The sequence below is a fragment of the Girardinichthys multiradiatus genome, chromosome 2 (assembly GCF_021462225.1).
Source record: "Girardinichthys multiradiatus isolate DD_20200921_A chromosome 2, DD_fGirMul_XY1, whole genome shotgun sequence".
In the NCBI taxonomy this organism is placed as follows: Eukaryota; Metazoa; Chordata; class Actinopteri; order Cyprinodontiformes; family Goodeidae; genus Girardinichthys; species Girardinichthys multiradiatus.
The window spans coordinates 6,892,558-6,911,317 of NC_061795.1; the positions used below are offsets into that span (position 1 = coordinate 6,892,558).

At 43.6% G+C, this 18,760-nt stretch overlaps 1 protein-coding gene across 1 annotated transcript in view; it reads right to left on the reverse strand.

The window, feature by feature from the left end:
- The window catches only part of LOC124884266 (ceramide kinase-like), a 34,496-nt gene that overhangs the window by 4,439 nt on the left and 11,297 nt on the right, over positions 1–18,760 (reverse strand). The window contains exons 2-12 of the mRNA XM_047392095.1: positions 16,550–16,690; positions 11,796–11,918; positions 11,574–11,699; positions 11,420–11,486; positions 11,194–11,339; positions 9,024–9,098; positions 5,500–5,652; positions 5,314–5,419; positions 907–986; positions 383–588; positions 71–291 (exon numbers count right to left, since the gene is read on the reverse strand). Coding sequence (XP_047248051.1) covers positions 71–291; positions 383–588; positions 907–986; positions 5,314–5,419; positions 5,500–5,652; positions 9,024–9,098; positions 11,194–11,339; positions 11,420–11,486; positions 11,574–11,699; positions 11,796–11,918; positions 16,550–16,690 — 1,444 coding nt within the window. The remainder of the gene's footprint in view (positions 1–70; positions 292–382; positions 589–906; positions 987–5,313; positions 5,420–5,499; positions 5,653–9,023; positions 9,099–11,193; positions 11,340–11,419; positions 11,487–11,573; positions 11,700–11,795; positions 11,919–16,549; positions 16,691–18,760) is intronic.

The window sequence follows — 18,760 nt, forward strand, 5'->3', positions numbered from 1 at the left end:
AGGGAGCTTTTAGAGACATGTCTGCAGAGTTTTAACAGTAGAAATATGAGCTTTGGGAGAGCTGCGGTACCTGACATCGATGGCTGTGTGGGTCAGGATCTCACCATCGCAGTTCCAGCTGCTGTAGGTGGGTGCGCAGCTACAAGCCGGGTGGTCTCGGCATATTTTGCTAAAGATCTGCCGTTTGCCATTCTCCAGCAGGTCCAGCTCCAGTTCTGAGTCGCTCTGACAGTAACGAGGGGTAAAGTGGAAACGCACCACTCGATGGACCTCAACAAAGGCCAGATCGAACTAAAAGAAGACAAGAGGATAAGAAGAGCACCATGTAGAGGATTCAGGCAGAAAGAGAGAATCGGCATCTGGGTTCGCTGTTCCTGTGTACCTGGTCATTTTTGTTGGTGTGTCGCAGGAGGTGTCTAAGGAAGTTGAAGCGCGAACATTTTCTGACCAGGATGAGGTCAGTGGTGCCGTCAGCTAGGTGAGCAGCAGGTGAGAGTCCTTTGGGGCTGCGAGGACAAGCACAACTCATGCTGGCGGCATTAATAGCTAAAAACTTTCCTCGGATCGTCCTCCACTCTCCATCATTCTCTGAAACACAAACGCATAGGGAAACGCGTGACCTCATGTCTTGCTGCTGACTCCGCTAAAACAATCACCCCACTGCTCATGGGAAGGTTACAAATTTCAATTTTGTTTGATGGAAATAAACCTAGTTAAGTGCAAAATCACACATTAGCACAAATAAGGAAAAAAGAAATCATTACACAGCCTAATATTTGTTAACATTGGAATCTGAAGGTAGATAACGCCTCTCAAAGTGTGAGTTATCCCTTAAATCCTGAATGAAGGAAGTTCTACTGATTCTTGACTAGTTAGGAGCCCTTGGTGGCCATCTGGTGGACTTACCGTAGTCTGAAGCTTCATCAGTCTCATACTTCTCGGCTTTGTCTGTCTGTATCTGTCCATTGTGCTGACAAACTGCACAGCTGTTAAAAACAGAGTTAAAACAAAGAACCAGCATTAATTGGCTGCATTAAACCTTTAAATCCATTTAGCTTTAGCAAAGTAACCACCACACTGTTGATGCTAAATCGTTTTCAGCTGCTGTTTGGCAATCATCATTTAACTTCATTCAGTAAGTTAGAAATATATCAGATATAACAGACCACAGAGGTTTTTTAAGTTCATAGATGCACTTATTTAAAAAGGAACCATTACCTGATCAGTTCATGCTAATCTGAATTTAGAGTTTTGTCTGGATCAACCATGATGAGAAACTACTTTATCTTAATGGCCCACAGTAAGATGCTAGTTTTTAAAATAAACTATTTCAAGTTCATTTGTCTTTTTTAAATACAATATAGCCAGGTCTGCTATAAGTAGAACTAAGGACTCCTGGTTATGGCCTCTACCTGAATAGCAGCAAAGCCCTGAGCTGCACATTCTTCATTTGCATTTACACCACAGCTGAAAGCCACTTTTTTACTTGTACTTAACCTGAAACCAGGTACTTTTCTGACTCAGCCAGTCAGGCCGCTGAGTAAACTCAGATCTAAACTGGAAATATCTAGAAAAGATGAAGCTGGCGACGATAGCAATGAACAGATTCTTGAAGTCAAGGAGATGAAGGAAGGTCATGCTAGCAGTCAACCTACCAACATCAACATTCTGAAATACAATCATTGAAGGTATACTTTACTAATACATTGTGACAAGTTTGAACATCCAAACAAGAATTAAAAGATGCAAAGTCTGAAAGAAAAAGTAAAATGGCCTGCGCTTGTATAGTGCTTTATCAAGTCAGAGGACTCCAACGTGCTTTACACTACAGTCATCCACCCATTCACACATTAAAAGTGGTATGCAACAGCCACAGCTGCCCTGGGGCACACTGACAGAAGTGGGGCTCTCTGACCACCATCAGCAGGCAAGGCGGGTGAAGTGTCTTTTCCAAGGACACAACAACTGGGACAGACGGAGTAGGAGTTTTAACCGGCAACCCACCAGTTACAGGACGAACCCCATATAACCAAAGCCACCGTCAAATGGCAGTCACCATGTGAGATTTTTCCCTGACCTGTCGACAGAGGTCCAGAAACAACACAGCCTGGTAAAGAAGCAGCTACGGGACAGATTTTCCATCGGTGCAACAGGCATCTTTTCCAAACCCTTGTGGTGGTGGTAGAATTATGAAAAACCCAACAAAATGATGATGATCCACACCACATTATTATAGCCACTGTACAGTAATACCACAGGTGGCCTTAGATGTTAGATTTAACTCTTTTCCTTCAGTTCAGTATTGGTTGGCTACCATTTTCAGTAATTATGATCAAACTTTGAAGCTCCGAATCAACAACATGCCGTTTCTTTCTGCTTGTCTTCAATGATCAGTTGTAATAACCAAGTTCTAATGTGAACATGAGGCACAAATATGAGATTTCCACAGATGGGAAATTTCAGGGTTGTTTTCTATTGTTTATACGAGTTTGTTTCCAGGTGCTGTGTTTTCAAGTTGTGATCTGCAAGATCTTACAGCTGAGACAAAAAGCAGTCAGAGTTAAGATGCTAAGGCCATTAAGGCCATTCGCGGGGGAGTTGGAATTGAAGATGCCATCATACACCTGCTTCAACAAACCCACTGTCATCTGGACAAAGCCAGCAGCACTGTGAGGATCATGCTCTTTGATTTCTCCAGTGCATTTAACACAAGTCAACCAGATTTACTTTGTCAGAAACTCCAGAAGACTCAGGTGGAGGCCTCAACAATCTCCTGGATCAAAGACTACCTGACAAACAGACCACAGTTTGTGAGACTGAAGGGTTGTGAGTCTAACCAGGTAGACAGCAGCACAGGAGCACCACAGGGGACTGTACTCTCACCATTCCTTTTCACTCTGTACACCTCAGACTTCCAGTACAAGACAGACTCCTGTCATCTGCAGAAATACTCGGATGATTCCGCAGACGTGGGGTGGATCAGAGATGGACAAGAAGATTAGTACAGGGAGGTGGTGGACCGCTTTGTGGCATGGTGTAGAAACAATCATCTCATTTTGAACGTGACTAAAACAAAGGAGATGATTGTAGATTTTAAGAGAAACAGGAATAAGTCAAAAACCATTTCTATCATGGGAGAAGAAGTGGAGGTGGTGGAGGAGTATAAATACCTCGGTGTTCATCTGGACAACAGACTGGAGTGGAGATGCAACTGTGAAGCCATCTACAAGAATGGACAGACTGTACTTCTTGAGGAAGCTTAGGTTCCTTCAGTGATTTCAGCTAGATATCTTCTATAAGTCTGTCGTGGAGAGTGTGATCTCTTCAGCCATCATCTGCTGGGGAAGCAGCATCAGAGCCAGGGACTTAAAAAAGCTGAACAAGCTGATAAAGAAGGCTGGCTCTGTTCTGGGGACTCCTCTGGAACCATTGGAGAGCATTGTACAAAGAAAGATTCTTCATAAAATGAACATTATGGAGAACCCTGAGCATCCTCTTCATGAGACTGTCCTACAACAACAGAGTGTCTTCAGTCAGATGATAGAATTATTGGGTGTGATTTTAACTGTATTCTAAAGCCTGAACAGATCAACCAGTTCAGGCTCCTCACCCAAAACCAGACAGGTTATAAAACAATTTATGTCTAAACTAAACATACATGAACACTAGTAACTATAGCCACAGTCATTTAGATTACTGCTTTATTTCAAAACGCTCTTGTCTCCAGAATTAACAACCTCAACTGCTTTTGGAGACAACCCCACCTAGAACCTAAAAACCGCACTGGTTGCGAACCAAAGAATATCCCCGGAGCTCTAGAAGCCCAGTTAAGTTCACAATGACATCACTCCCTGCCTCATTTTTATACTAATAACACAACGTGGTGTCGAAAATATTAATAATGTAATAAGTGTTTGATGCTGTCTGAAGGGGGAAAGTGCAAGTGTACGCCTCTACAGGACATCTTGGGTATATTATTATTTTTTTTTTTACCGTGTCCTGTCTGGCAGAGTAGCACTCAGAATTGTTGTCTGAGTGCCAAGAAGAAGCCCAACAGATTTATTTTTACATGGGGAGCACTATGACTAACGCTTTAAAGCTCTGCTTGATATTCATAAAAGAAACTTTATTAGAAACTGCGTTGGGATTATTTCCATTGTTATGGACACGGAGACGGAAACGAAAAAATAAGAAGCAGGAAAGAGAGAGAGGTGGGGCAAAAAGGAAAAAAAGGAGAAAAGAAAGGAGAAGAGAAAGAAGGATGAAAAGATTACAAGATAACACCCTAGAAGACTGCTTTTACACCTGCAGAACCATATAAAATAACAGCATTGTTACCAAAAAGTGCACGGTACTAATGAATGCAAGATGTATTTAGTGATAACTGCGTCTCAAAATAGAACACTTGTGTATCTGTCAACACCTGAATCTAAAGACCTGTGAGTCTGAGTGTGGGCGTTCTTGTGTATACAAGGTTTCTCCATAAAAATATGCAATAGGGAGTGTGAGGAGCCAAAGACCTGCCCCAGGAGAACCACCACCGGGACTACTACAACCCCCTCAGGGAGATCCAGCCATGTAACCCAGAGATCTGAGACCCTGGGATTACATCACTCCCCAAGAGGCCCGACAGAGCCCAGGGGCCCAGGCCCTAGCAAGCAGCCACCGGGAGTGAGCTGGCACACACCAAAGCACCCAGCCCCATACACTAAGAACTACAAGTACACCAGCGGGCAGAGACACCGGCAGGGAGTGTGGAGGGGAGGAAATAGGCCCCACATTTGATGGGGGGGCCTAAACTATTCCAGGAGAGGGAGCAGCCCAGGACCTACCTGACACAAAAACAGGCACACAGTCACAGTCACACATTCCCACCCTCATTCGTATACCTAAAAGCACCCACGCTCCCAACGTAAAGACACATAACAATGGATGTCGTACACTCATTCACATTCCCCATACATACTCTATACTCCCAGGTTCAGGTGCCGATACCCCAGAAGGACAACCGGCCCCCGGACCCAAGTGGTGGTTCCCTTCATTCCGAGGTGGAGACAGGCAAACTGCCCCAGCACCAGCCCAGACAAGTGCCGGCACTGCCCGAAACCGGTCCGTCTGTAGTTTTTCTTCTTCTATCTCTCCACCATTATCTCCTTCTCTTCCTTTCGTTCTTTGTTTTCTTCAGTTTTTTCCCTCTCGTTTTCATCTCGTCTCCGTGAAATGACCCCAAAGCAATTTAAAATTGTTGAAATATAGTTTTATTTAAAACTTTATTGATACTTTAAACACAAAATATATGTATATTCCTCTCACCCAGATAGACATCTGCCATCATCTCGTGGGGTTCCAATGATACCTCTGGCTGGCAGGTAGGACACTGTGCCCTCATAGTAATGGTGAGTCAGGAACATCTTCACACCTGCACCATCCACAGCAGCAAGTCAGAACCAGAGAAAGAACAAACACAGGACACTATTCTGTGTCCAAACACGTTTCTACCTGATATGTCATATCTGGCTGGGCCCATCCATCTTTTCCTCTCACTGTCAGTAAGTACGTCGCCATAGAAACCATATCCCAGCAGAGAGACGGAGTATCGCAGGAACATGTTGTTGTGGTGAACCGAGCACACATCCATTGGCTGAGAGTCTCCTAAACACACATATTAGGATTCAGTTAAAGCTGTGATACTACACATGTAGGCAGACATATCTGAAATTATTTACTCTAACTTGTATCAAGAGCCCTTGGCATTTTTCCCATTATACAGGGGTTGGACAATGAAACTGAAACACCTGTCATTTTAGTGTGGGAGGTTTCATGGCTAAATTGGACCAGCCTGGTAGCCAGTCTTCATTGATTGCACATTGCACCAGTAAGAGCAGAGTGTGAAGGTTCAATTAGCAGGGTAAGAGCACAGTTTTGCTCAAAATATTGAAATGCACACAACATTATGGGTGACATACCAGAGTTCAAAAGAGGACAAATTGTTGGTGCACATCTTGCTGGCGCTTCTGTGACCAAGACAGCAAATCTTTGTGATGTATCAAGAGCCACGGTATCCAGGGTAATGTCAGCATACCACCAAGAAGGACGAACCACATCCAACAGGATTAACTGTGGACGCAAGAGGAAGCTGTCTGAAAGGGATGTTCGGGTGCTAACCCGGATTTTATCCAAAAAACATAAAACCACGGCTGCCCAAATCACGGCAGAATTAAATGTGCACCTCAACTCTCCTGTTTCCACCAGAACTGTCCGTCGGGACCTCCACAGGGTCAATATACACGGCCGGGCTGCTATAGCCAAAACTTTGGTCACTCATGCCAATGCCAAACGTCGGTTTCAATGGTGCAAGGAGCGCAAATCTTGGGCTGTGGACAATGTGAAACATGTACTGTTCTCTGATGAGTCCACCTTTACTGTTTTCCCCACATCCGGGAGAGTTACGGTGTGGAGAAGCCCCAAAGAAGCGTACCACCCAGACTCTTGCATGCCCAGAGTGAAGCATGGGGGTGGATCAGCGATGCTTTGGGCTGCCATATCATGGTATTCCCTTGGCCCAATACTTGTGCTAGATGGGCGCGTCACTGCCAAGGACTACCGAACCATTCTTGAGGACCATGTGCATCCAGTGGTTCAAACATAGTATCCTGAAGGCGGTGCCATGTATCAGGATGACAATGCACCAATACACACAGCAAGACTGGTGAAAGATTGGTTTGATGAACATGAAAGTGAAGTTGAACATCTCCCATGGCCTGCACAGTCACCAGGTCTAAATATTATTGAGTCACTTTGGGGTGTTTTGGAGGGGCGAGTCAGGAAACGTTTTCCTCCACCAGTATCACGTAGTGACCTGGCCATTATCCTGCAAGAAGAATGGCTTAAAATCCCTCTGACCACTGTGCAGGACTTGTATATGTCATTCCCAAGCTGAATTGACGCTGTATTGGCCGCAAAAGGAGGCCCTACACCATACTAATAAATTATTGTGGTCTAAAACCAGATGTTTCAGTTTCCTTGTCCAACCCCTGTACATTCAGATAACATTACAGGATGTTATGCAGTAGGCCAACTCAAAGAAGTGCAAAATTGTAAGGTGGAAGGATAATTATTTATTTAAATAAAATAAAGGCCCAGGCCCCTGGCAAGCAGCCACCGGGAGTGAGCCAGAACACACTAGAATGACCAAATCATAGTAAATCATATAGGCTGCACGGTGGCACAGTTGGTAGCACTGTTGCCTTTCTGCATGGAGTTTGCATGTTCTCCCCGTGCATGCGTGGGTTCTCACCAGGTACTCAGGCTTCCTCCCACAACAGAAAAACATGACTGTTAGGTTAACTGGTCTCTCTAAATTGTCCTTAGGTGTGTGAATGACCGTGTGCATGGTTGTTTGTCCTGTATGTCTCTGTGTTGCCCTGCGATGGATTGCCGACCTGTCCAGGTTTACCCTGCCTCTCGCCCGTAGACTGCTGGAGATAGGCACCAGCTTCCCCGTAAACCACTATGGAATAAGCGGTATAGAAGATAAATGAATGAATAAATCATAATGAAAATAAACCAGATATATGTAATTTGAATGCAGCTGTGCGGTTTCTGGCCCCAGAGGTTTGTTAGAGAACAAACAGCAACATGAAGACCAAGGTACACAGCAGACAAGTCAGGGAGAAAGTTGTGGAGAAGTTGAAAGCATGGTTAGGTTCTACAACAATATCCCAAGCTTAGCAGAGCACTGTCCAATCCATTATCTGAACATGGAAAGAGGATCGACCAATTACAGACCTACCAAGGCAAGGATGTCAACCTAAACTGACAGGCTGGGCAAGCACAGCATAAATCAGAGAAGCAGCTAAGAGGCCCGTGGTGACTCTGCAGAAGCTATAGGAATCCACAGCTCAGGTAGGAGAACCTGTTGACAGGAGGACTGTTAGATATGGACTTATGAAATATGACCTTTAAGGAAAAATGCCACAAGGAACACGCCATCCCCACAGCGAAACATGATGTTGGCACCATCATGATGTGGGATGGTTTTCTTCAGCAGGGATGCGGAAGCTGTTCAGAGCTGATGGGAAGATGGATAGAGCTAAATGCAGGACAATCCTGTAAGAGAACCCGATAAAGGCTGCAGAAGACTTTAGACTGGGGTTGAGGTGAACATACAGCCAGAGCTACAATGGAATGGTTTAGCTCAAAGCAGATTCATGAATTCATGAATGACCAAGTCAAAGTACAGACCTAAATCTAACTGAGAACCTGTGGCAAGATGTTCGCAGGCTCTCTCCATCCAATAGGATTGAGCTTCAGCTACTTTGCAAAAAGAGATATCATCCTTTAAATGTACAAAGGTGAGAGACCACCCAAAAGACCTGCGGCTGGAACTGCAGTGAAAGCTGGTTTTATAAACTGTTTACACTGGGGGGCTGACTGAAGTTTGTGGTTGGAATGGGACAAAATCTGGAAAGGTTTGTGAATACTTCTGCAAGGCTCCATAAATAAACAACTCTGCTCAATAAAAAGTGATGTTGGGCCCAGCCATGGGTAGAGAAAAAACACTTAACTACAAAAAAAAAAAAAAAAAAAAAAAGAGACCGCTAAAACTGAATTCCACAATGGAAGCATTACCCCACTTTTAGGACAGTCACAGGAAGGAGGAGTCACAGCCGGAATCCCCATGACATCATCATACTAAACTACAAAAGGCTATTGATGTCTAATTCGGCAAATAATGTTAAAATAATGTTTTATTTACCCATCTGATTTGCATTGTGAACTGGTTGTACGAACAATGACAAATTGTTGCTCTTAAGTTTTCAAAACTAATTTGACCTCATTCCAAATGCCTCAAGACAATCTTTGTTCTTAAACAAACATATCCACACCAAACTGTGATATCACTGCACCATTTTATTGGTTATGGTTTATTCTTTTCTTCCGTTTTTAATAATTTATTAGTTTTGCTTATTCTTTCATTTTGCCTTAGTGGTGAGCTGCTGTGGAAGGAGACTGAGACTGACCCACTATAATGTGCAGTGCAGACGTGATTGGGTCATTGGTTCCAACTGTGGCAAAGCAGATACAGTCTGTTGAACCTGAAACAGAAAAACAACACTGATGGGACATACAGCTTCAAAACAACAGAGGAGAAGGTTCCACTGAGACTGAGATAATGTTCACATGCACAAGGCAGAAAGCAAAGCTGCTGATTAGGTGGGTGCTGCAGAGGATAACTTCTCCCTGATGACCAAGTATAAACTGCAAAGAAGGTGAACAACATGGAAGGAAGAGGAGAGCAGAGTTTAAAAAGGAGTTCATAGTTAAGACCTGCATGTACAGTCCTCCTTCACCCCTATGGCTCTACACATCAAGACAAAATGAGAAGGATCTGGAGCCTCATGTAAGAAGGATGAGTACATATAGGCCCTAATCTTCAAAGATCTCGCTAAATTGCTTTTACAAAAATTTTCAAAGATTGAGTTGCAGCTTACAAATTAGCCAATCAATATTAACAATAAAAAGGAAAAATTTGTCTGTTAATTAATTCATTAAAGGTTTGCCTTCCTTGATCTTTTAATTCTAATCGTGACCTCTTTTGAGAGTATATGTTTGAAGAGTTCAGAGTTTATCATAAACAGCACCATAAATATAGTTTGTTGTAAGAGTTGGCTGTTTATTATAGCAAATGTTTTTCTAATGATTGTACAAAATTTGTTTAAGTAGTTTTTTGGTGACAATTATTTTTTATTGTATAAACCCTCCCATGTCATATGTTCACATTTAAAAAATGTAATCCAACTGATCCAGCTCCAATTGCTCTGCAATCTATGCCTCCCTCTGGCCAGTGACAGCAGGCACATTATTATTTCAAGGAAAAAATGTTTTTTCCCCACAAACAGCCATTTTGCCACATTTTACAATGAAGTACACATCAAAAGACAAGTGGTCCATGCTGTGTCAACTGATTTAGTTTGTATGATTGGCAGGTGATTTTTGTGTGTTGTGACTATTAAAAGGATCTGTGTGGTCTGATTATTCCAATGGGTTTTTTATTAGTTTTAGATCATGAGGTATGGCTTGCTTCTGCAGACATGTATGACAGTCTGATGTACTTCTTGCCAAACTGAACAGCCAAACTACTGCTTTGTTTTGGAACTAAACTTGTTGAAGATCACATCTACTGTTGAATTATTTGTTGCTGCATTAGAGTGCAACATTATTATATCAAATAAGAACTGATTCTCAATATCCTGATGTATCCAATCTACACATGATATTAATTTGAGGACATATTGCTCAGCCCTAACTGAAACTGCATGGAAAAATGTTATGAGCTGCTTTAGGAGGGAGCACAAGTGCCCCTTTATTGGCAAGAGGAAGAGAAACAGAAACAGAAGATGACTTGTATCAACTGACATGAATAAATACTACTTGCCAGAGACTTCAAGTAACTTCTTCTACAACTTATATGTAAGATTAATTCAGTGATGTTTGACTCAAATCTGGACAATTTGGATTTATCAATAAATCTCCTGACATCTTTCCAGCAGTGAGCAAAATTAGGTTATATGTGAACAAAATAATTGTCTCCAAAGTGTTGTTTACCACAATAAATATAGCAACTTCACTGTGTGTTTGGCATTAAATCACTGTTAACTCTCTGAAGGTGCTAGCTAATAGGACAGAATCCAGGCAGCTTTTTCTTCTGCCTTATTGGTCAAGAAAAGCCCTTGCAACACTTTGTCCTATCAAATATTTTAACAAAGCTCCGCCAAAATAAAAGGTCTTCAATGGGAACAATGGGAATGTTAGCAGCCTTTGGGAAGTCTCACAGTAAAGGTAAAGCTGTTTAGAGTTAGTAATGGTAACTGCTTCACTTGCTGATATAAGATGCTAAAGACATTTCAAAATGTTCTGTCTTTGTTTTAAAATCCCTGTATTATGATTGCTCTCTCATATTCCTCATTATCGACTGCTATCAGCAGGAAGGCTAAAAACAAATATTTTCAATACTGTTCTCATATTTTCATATAAGATAGTTCTGTAACAAAGAGGAATCTGAATAGACTATATTTATACTTATTATCCTGATTGTGCCGCATGGGAAATATTTCCATGCTAGAGAAGCATTACTGACAAATAAAGCAAAAAATAGAGAGTGAAGGAGAACTTTAAGTAGTTGGTGTTTACCTGCAGGGATGATCCCGATGCGGAGCGAGCAGGGAGACAGCGTTTCATCAGGACAGTTGGGATCTACACCGCAGTCAATCTGTGTCCTCCATACCAGACCGTGGATGATCTCACTGAACATGCCATCTCCTCCCACACAGACTACACTGAAGGTTTGAGAAGGGGGATAGTAAAAGGTTGGAAAAGATGAGGATATCAGAACTCATCAAAATGAAACCCCACTCACCCGTCAAACTTGTTGATCTCAGCATCTGTCCTCAAGTGATCCCTCGCATGATTGGCATAGTCTGTGACTATGGCAACATACAAATAAACATACTTTAACAAACTAAAGTTTGTCATGAACCGATTTCTGTCAAAGCTACAGGTACAGGACCTACCAATAACATGAGTAGAGATCCCAGCCTGAGCGAACAGTGGCTCCACCTTCTGTTCAAAGATGTTTTTGGCCTGACGCTTCCCACCATATGGGTTGATGTAGACCAGCAGGCTTCTGGGTCTGCTGGCTGCACACATACATAACGGGAACAATCCTTCAGCACAACTGTTCAAACACTAATCTGTTCATTATTCAGTCTGCGTGTGTAGGTGCAAAATCATACAGATGCTGGCTAGCTGCTCTCTGATGCTGCTGACCCAGGTCTGACAGAGTGCCCCCTCTGTACACATGAAGGTAACCTCGGCACACCGCCAGCGGTGCTGCCGACACCTCTCCACGTAAGACACTGAAATAAAGTAAAAGCTCCAATTCAAGCCCCATTCATTTAGAAAGTAGCTTTAAAAACATCAGTTGACTGAAATATTAGAGGACACTAATCTAACATCTCATTGACACAGACATGATGATTCAGTCAGGGTCAAAAGCAAACAACAAATTAAATTGGGTATTCAAACATACAGTGGCTTGTAAAAGTATTCATACCTCTTGAACTTTTCCACATATTGTCACATTACAACCCCAAACATAAATATATTTTTTGTGAAAGACAAACACAAAGTGGTACACAGTTGTTATGCGGAGTTGTGATTTCTTTCTTCTTTTTTTTTTTTTTTTTACAAATAAAACACTGAAAAGGGCATTGTGCAAAAGTATTCACCCCTTCTGAGTCAATACTTTGTGTAACCCCCTTTTGGTGCAATTACAGCTGAAAGTCTTTTAAAGTATATCTCTACCAGCTTTAGACATCTAGTGACTGAAATCTTTGCCCATTCTTCTTTGCAAAACAGCTTAAGCTCAGTCAGATTAGACGGAGAGCACTTGTGAACAGCAGTTTTCAGATCTCACCACAGATTCTCGATTGGGTTTAGGTCTGGACTTTGACTGGGCCATTCTAACACATTTAATACGTTTTGTTTTAAACCATTCCATTGTAGTCCTGGCTTTAAGTTTAGGGTCGTTGTCCTGCTGGAAGGTGAACCCATTCTCAAGTCTTTTGCAGACTCCAACAGGTTTTCTTCCAACATTGCCCTGCATTTGGCTCCATCCATCTTCCCATCAAATCTGACCACCTTCCCTGTCCTTGCTGAGAAGCACCCTCAGAGCATGATGTTGCGGATGGTGGGGATGGTGTGTTCAGAGTGATGTGCAGTGATAGTTCTCTGCCACATATAGCGTTTTGCATTTTGGCCAAAAAGTTAAATTTTGTTCTCATCTGACCAAAGCACCTTCTTCCACATGTTTGCTGTGTCTCCAACATGGCTTCTGGCAAACTGAAAACGGGACTTATTATGGTTTTCTTTTAACAATGGCTTTCTTCTTGCCACTCTTCCATAAAGACCCTATTTGTGCAGTGCACGACTAATAGTTGTCCTGTGGGCACACTCCCCCCACCTGAGCTATGGTTCTCTGCAGTTCATCCAGACTCACCATGGGCCTCTTGGCTGCATCTTTGATCAGTGCTTTCCATGTTCGGCCTGTAGATTTAGGTGGACATACAGCTTCAAATATGTACACCCCCACTATAACTTTGTTAAATGTCCCTGAACAAGAAACATAGAAACTACATGCTTTTAGTAGCCATCAACAAGCCCCTGGCATTATTCTGGCTGGACATTTTTTGAATCAGAAATGGTAATGGTTATTAGAGTAATTAGTTTCCTGGAAGAGACCCACCTTTTAAATATACAGGTCCTTCTCAAAATATTAGCATATTGTGATAAAGTTCATTATTTTCCATAATGTCATGATGAAAATTTAACATTCATATATTTTAGATTCATTGCACACTAACTGAAATATTTCAGGTCTTTTATTGTCTTAATATGGATGATTTTGGCATACAGCTCATGAAAACCCAAAATTCCTATCTCACAAAATTAGCATATTTCCTCCGACCAATAAAAGAAAAGTGTTTTTAATACAAAAAACGTCAACCTTCAAATAATCATGTACAGTTATGCACTCAATACTTGGTCGGAAATCCTTTTGCAGAAATGACTGCTTCAATGCGGCGTGGCATGGAGGCCATCAGCCTGTGGCACTGCTGAGGTCTTATGGAGGCCCAGGATGCTTCGATAGCAGCCTTTAGCTCATCCAGAGTGTTGGGTCTTGAGTCTCTCAACGTTCTCTTCACAATATCCCACAGATTCTCTATGGGGTTCAGGTCAGGAGAGTTGGCAGGCCAATTGAGCACAGTGATACCATGGTCAGTAAACCATTTACCAGTGGTTTTGGCACTGTGAGCAGGTGCCAGGTTGTGCTGAAAAATGAAATCTTCATCTCCATAAAGCTTTTCAGCAGATGGAAGCATGAAGTGCTCCAAAATCTCCTGATAGCTAGCTGCATTGACCCTGCCCTTGATAAAACACAGTGGACCAACACCAGCAGCTGACACGGCACCCCAGACCATCACTGACTGTGGGTACTTGACACTGGACTTCTGGCATTTTGGCATTTCCTTCTCCCCAGTCTTCCTCCAGACTCTGGCACCTTGATTTCCGAAAAACATGCAGAATTTGCTTTCATCCGAAAAAAGTACTTTAGACCACTGAGCAACAGTCCAGTGCTGCTTCTCTGTAGCCCAGGTCTGGGGAATGCAGCACCTGTAGCCCATTTCCTGCACACGCCTGTGCACGGTGGCTCTGGATGTTTCTACTCCAGACTCAGTCCACTGCTTCCGCAGGTCCCCCAAGGTCTGGAATCGGCCCTTCTCCACAATCTTCCTCAGGGTCTGGTCACCTCTTCTCGTTGTGCAGCGTTTTCTGCCACACTTTTTCCTTCCCACAGACATCCCACTGAGGTGCCTTGATACAGCACTCTGGGAACAGCCTATTCGTTCAGAAATTTCTTTCTTTGTCTTACCCTCTTGCTTGAGGGTGTCAATAGTGGCCTTCTGGACAGCAGTCAGGTCGGCAGTCTTACCCATGATTGGGGTTTTGAGTGATGAACCAGGCTGGGAGTTTTAAAGGCCTCAGGAATCTTTTGCAGGTGTTTAGAGTTAACTCGTTGAGTCAGATGATTAGGTTCATAGCTCGTTTAGAGACCCTTTTAATGATATACTAATTTTGTGAGATAGGAATTTTGGGTTTTCATGAGCTGTATGCCAAAATCATCCATATTAAGACAATAAAAGACCTGAAATATTTCAATTAGTGTGCAATGAATGTAAAATATATGAATGTTAAATTTTCATCATGACATTATGGAAAATAATGAACTTTATCACAATATGCTAATATTTTGAGAAGGACCTGTAGTCCATAAATTGATACACCACTCTCTTGGAACACCCAGTTGTGTTAAAGGTTCACTTGTAGGAAGAAATTCTCAAAACTGTTGGGGGGGGCTGCGGTGATATGCTGTGTTTGTGTGGTTGCAGAGGCATGGGTCGGCCCTGGGTGTGGGCCACCAGCTGTAGACTGCTTGCCAGGTGAGTTCGTCTCGGGGTGGGGTCAAGGGGTCCATATGAGTATGGTGCTCAGTGGTGTCTGCTCTGTTGCTCTTATTGTCGGAGGCTGGTGTGGAGTTGCACGGGGCCGTTGCCTTAACATTGCAGTGTGTTGTGTGGTGGAGGACAGAGGTCGGTTTGGAACTTGCACTGTGTTGCGGTATATTCACCGGCTTTTTGGGGGTGGAGCTCATCTATGGCGGTGTGCCCCTGTGGGAGGAGATTCATAGGTTCGGGGACATGTGTTTGATATCTGTGTCCTGGTTGGGGGTGGCCCTGTGGAGAAAATCATGTTGGGGTTCATGGGGGGTGGGGGACTAATGGGGTTGAGATTGGAATTCATTGGGGGGTTGGGACTGTTTCATCCTGGAACAGCTCTGGTTGGTGGGGTCGTATGGAAAAGGTGGACATGGTGGGTCGTTGGGAAGAGGGGTCGGAGCGGGGGGGTTGGTGTCTGGGCTGGGGTTGTTCGGGTTCGAGCAGTGCTGGCACTAGTTCGGTCTGCCTGTCTCCCCCGGAATGAAGGGGACCACCTCCTGGGTCCGGGGGCTGGTTGCCCTTCTGGGTTATTGGTACCTGTACCTGGGAGTATAAAGTGTGTATGGGGAGTGTGAGTGAGTGTACGATGTCCATTGTTGTGTGTCTTTATGGTGGGTGTGACTGTTTTTATGTGTACGCATGAAGATGGAAATGTGTGATTTTGACTGTGTGGACCTGTTTTTGTGTCGGGGGGTTGGGCTTCCAGGGGGCTCGAGAGAGACACTCGCTATGGCATACTTTTATGGAGAAACCTTATATATACACACAGGCATGCTCACACTTACACCTACTGGTGTATGGATTCAGGTGTTAACAGATACACTCTATATTGAGCTTCAGTTCCTACAAAATACATCTTGCATTCATTAGTACCATATACTTTTCTGAAAAATTGCTGCTGTTACATATGCATTTATGCACGTTTAGCAGTTTTCTAGACTGTCATCTTGTATTCTCTCCATCTTTTTGTTTCTCCTCTATTCTTTTCCCCTCTCCATTTTTCCTTTTTGCCCCACCTCTCTTTCTTTTTCCCTTTTCGTTTCCATCTCCGTTGCAGTTCAAATAATCCCAAAGCAGTTTTTTATATATGTGAAGCAGAGCTTTATCGCATTAGCTGTAATCCTCCACTTGTAAAAGTAAATCTGTTGGGCTTCTTATTGGCACAACAATTCTGAGTGCTACTTTGCCAGACAGGACATCTATATGAAATGAATGAGAAATGAATGCCAATAATAAATGTGTGTATTTGACATTTATAGTTCTATTGGTTTTTATTGATTATTGCCTTTTATTAAACACTGTAAAACGCTTCTGATCTCCAAACTAAAATATTCACTGCGATGCTGACCCAGACAATGACTTATCCTCAACAGTTTTCCTGCCAAGATCCATTTTATGATGGATCAGATTACCTGTGAAAGTCAAATTACCTGTGAAGGACTTCCTGCAGTCTGTTCCATCTCCATCTTTGATCTTCTTCCAGCTGCCGTCATCTTTCCGTCTGCTGCCACTCTCCTCATCTTCCTCTCTGACTGAGATGATCTCTGACACTGGCACACTGTGACTTAGGCCTGCAACAATAGACACAAACATACAGGGCTTCAGATTCCAAATCAAGGCTCCTCTGATCTAAGGCAGAATACGTGGGTTGTCACTTTGACTTTAAGACTGAGGTCAAAAAACGTAACATTCAATGAGCGACTAAACGTTTTACACAACAATAAAAAGGAAATTGAGTTAAATATCTTCTTTGGTAAAATCTTTTAGGTTTTACTGAAATTCCCACATATTTGTTACATGTCCTGTTATATGTGAGGATGGCCAAGGTGATCTGATGCACAGACACCTAAAGAACCTTCTGATGTCTACATGAAGATCATTTTGGACGTGAAGAAGTCATTGACCTGCAACGCTTTTCAGATGGTCTTTTTCCAACCTGTAGTATGAAAAAAGTCAGAGTAAACATGAAACTATCCTATGCTGCATGCCTTTATGGCTCTAGCACTACTAGGCACAAAATAAACAGAAAAATATTTTAACGTTAACAGTTAAAATGTCTTAAAAGCTTACAAATAGGCGTATCTCTCCCAAGATCTGAGGAGACGCTGAAGCAGATGTCAGAATCAGAAAAGCTTTATTGCCAAGTACGTTTTTGGACATACAAGGAATTTGTTTTGGCGCAGTCAGTGCAATACAATACAAATTAAACAGTATAAACATATCTACAATATAAAATAAATGTATGTGCACAGTTTTAAGTGAGTGAGAGTAAATATAGAGCAGTATAAGATGCAAGAGCAATACAACAGTGCAGATGATCAGTGTGCAAGTATGGCAGTGCAAGTAAAGCAGGAGTCCAAGCTGAGCGTTAATGTAACGCATAGAGTTACAGTTTACAAGTGTCCTGTCAGCAAAAAAAAAAAAAAAGGGGGGGGGGGGGGGGGGGGGGGGGGGAGTGTCAGTGTGGTTTCCGGGCTTTGTTAACCAGGCTGGTGGCAGATGGGAAAAAACTGTTCTTGTGGCGTGAGGTTTTGGTCCGGATGGACCGCAGCCTCCTGCCAGAGGGGAGAGTTTCAAAGAGTCTGTGACCGGGGTGGGAGGGATCAGCCAAAATCTTCCCTGCCCGCTTCAGGGTCCTGGAGGTGTACAGTTCCTGGAGCGACAGTAGACTGCAGCCAATCACCTTCTCAGCAGACCGAATGACACGCTGCAGCCTGCCCTTATCCTTGGCTGTAGCAGCGGCGTACCAGATGGTGATGGAGGAGGTGAGGATGGACTCAATGATGGCTGTGTAGAAGTGCACCATCATAGTCTTTGGCAGGTTGAATTTCTTCAGCTGCCGCAGGAAGAACATCCTCTGCTGGGCTTTCCTTGATGAGGGAGCTGATGTTTGGCTCCCACTTGAGATCCTGGGAGATGATGGTTCCCAGGAAGTGGAAAGATTCCACAGTGTCAATTGTGGAGTCACAGAGGGTGATGGGGGCAGGTGGGGCTGGGTTCTGCCTGAAGTCCACAACCATCTCCACTGTCTTTAGAGCGTTGAGCTCAAGGTTGTTCTGGCTGCACCAGTCCAACAGATGGTCCACCTCCCATCTGTACGCAGACTCGTCACCATCAGAGATGAGTCCGATCAGGGTGGTGTCGTCCGCAAACTTCAGAAGCTTGACAGACTGGTGACTGGAGGTGCAACTGTTGGTGTACAGGGAGAAGAGCAGAGAAGAGAGAACACAGCCTTGGGGGGAACCGGTGCTGATGGTCAGGGAGTCAGAGACGTTCTTCCCCAGCCTCACGCGCTGCTTCCTGTCAGACAGGAAGTCAGTTATCCACCTACAGGTGGAGTCGGGCACACTCAGCTGGGAGAGTTTCTCCTGGAGCAGAGCTGGGACGATGGTGTTGAAGGCAGAGCTGAAATCCACAAACAGGATCCTGGCGTAGGTTCCTGTGGAGTCCAGGTGCCGGAGGATGAAGTGAAGGGCTAGGTTGACTGCATCATCTACAGACCTGTTGGCTCTGTAGGCAAACTGCAGGGGGTCCAGGAGGGGGTCGGTGATGTCTTTTAGGTGTGAGAGCACAAGGTGCTCAAAGGACTACATCACCACAGAGGTCAGGGCGACGAGTCTGAAGTCATTAAGCCCTGTGGT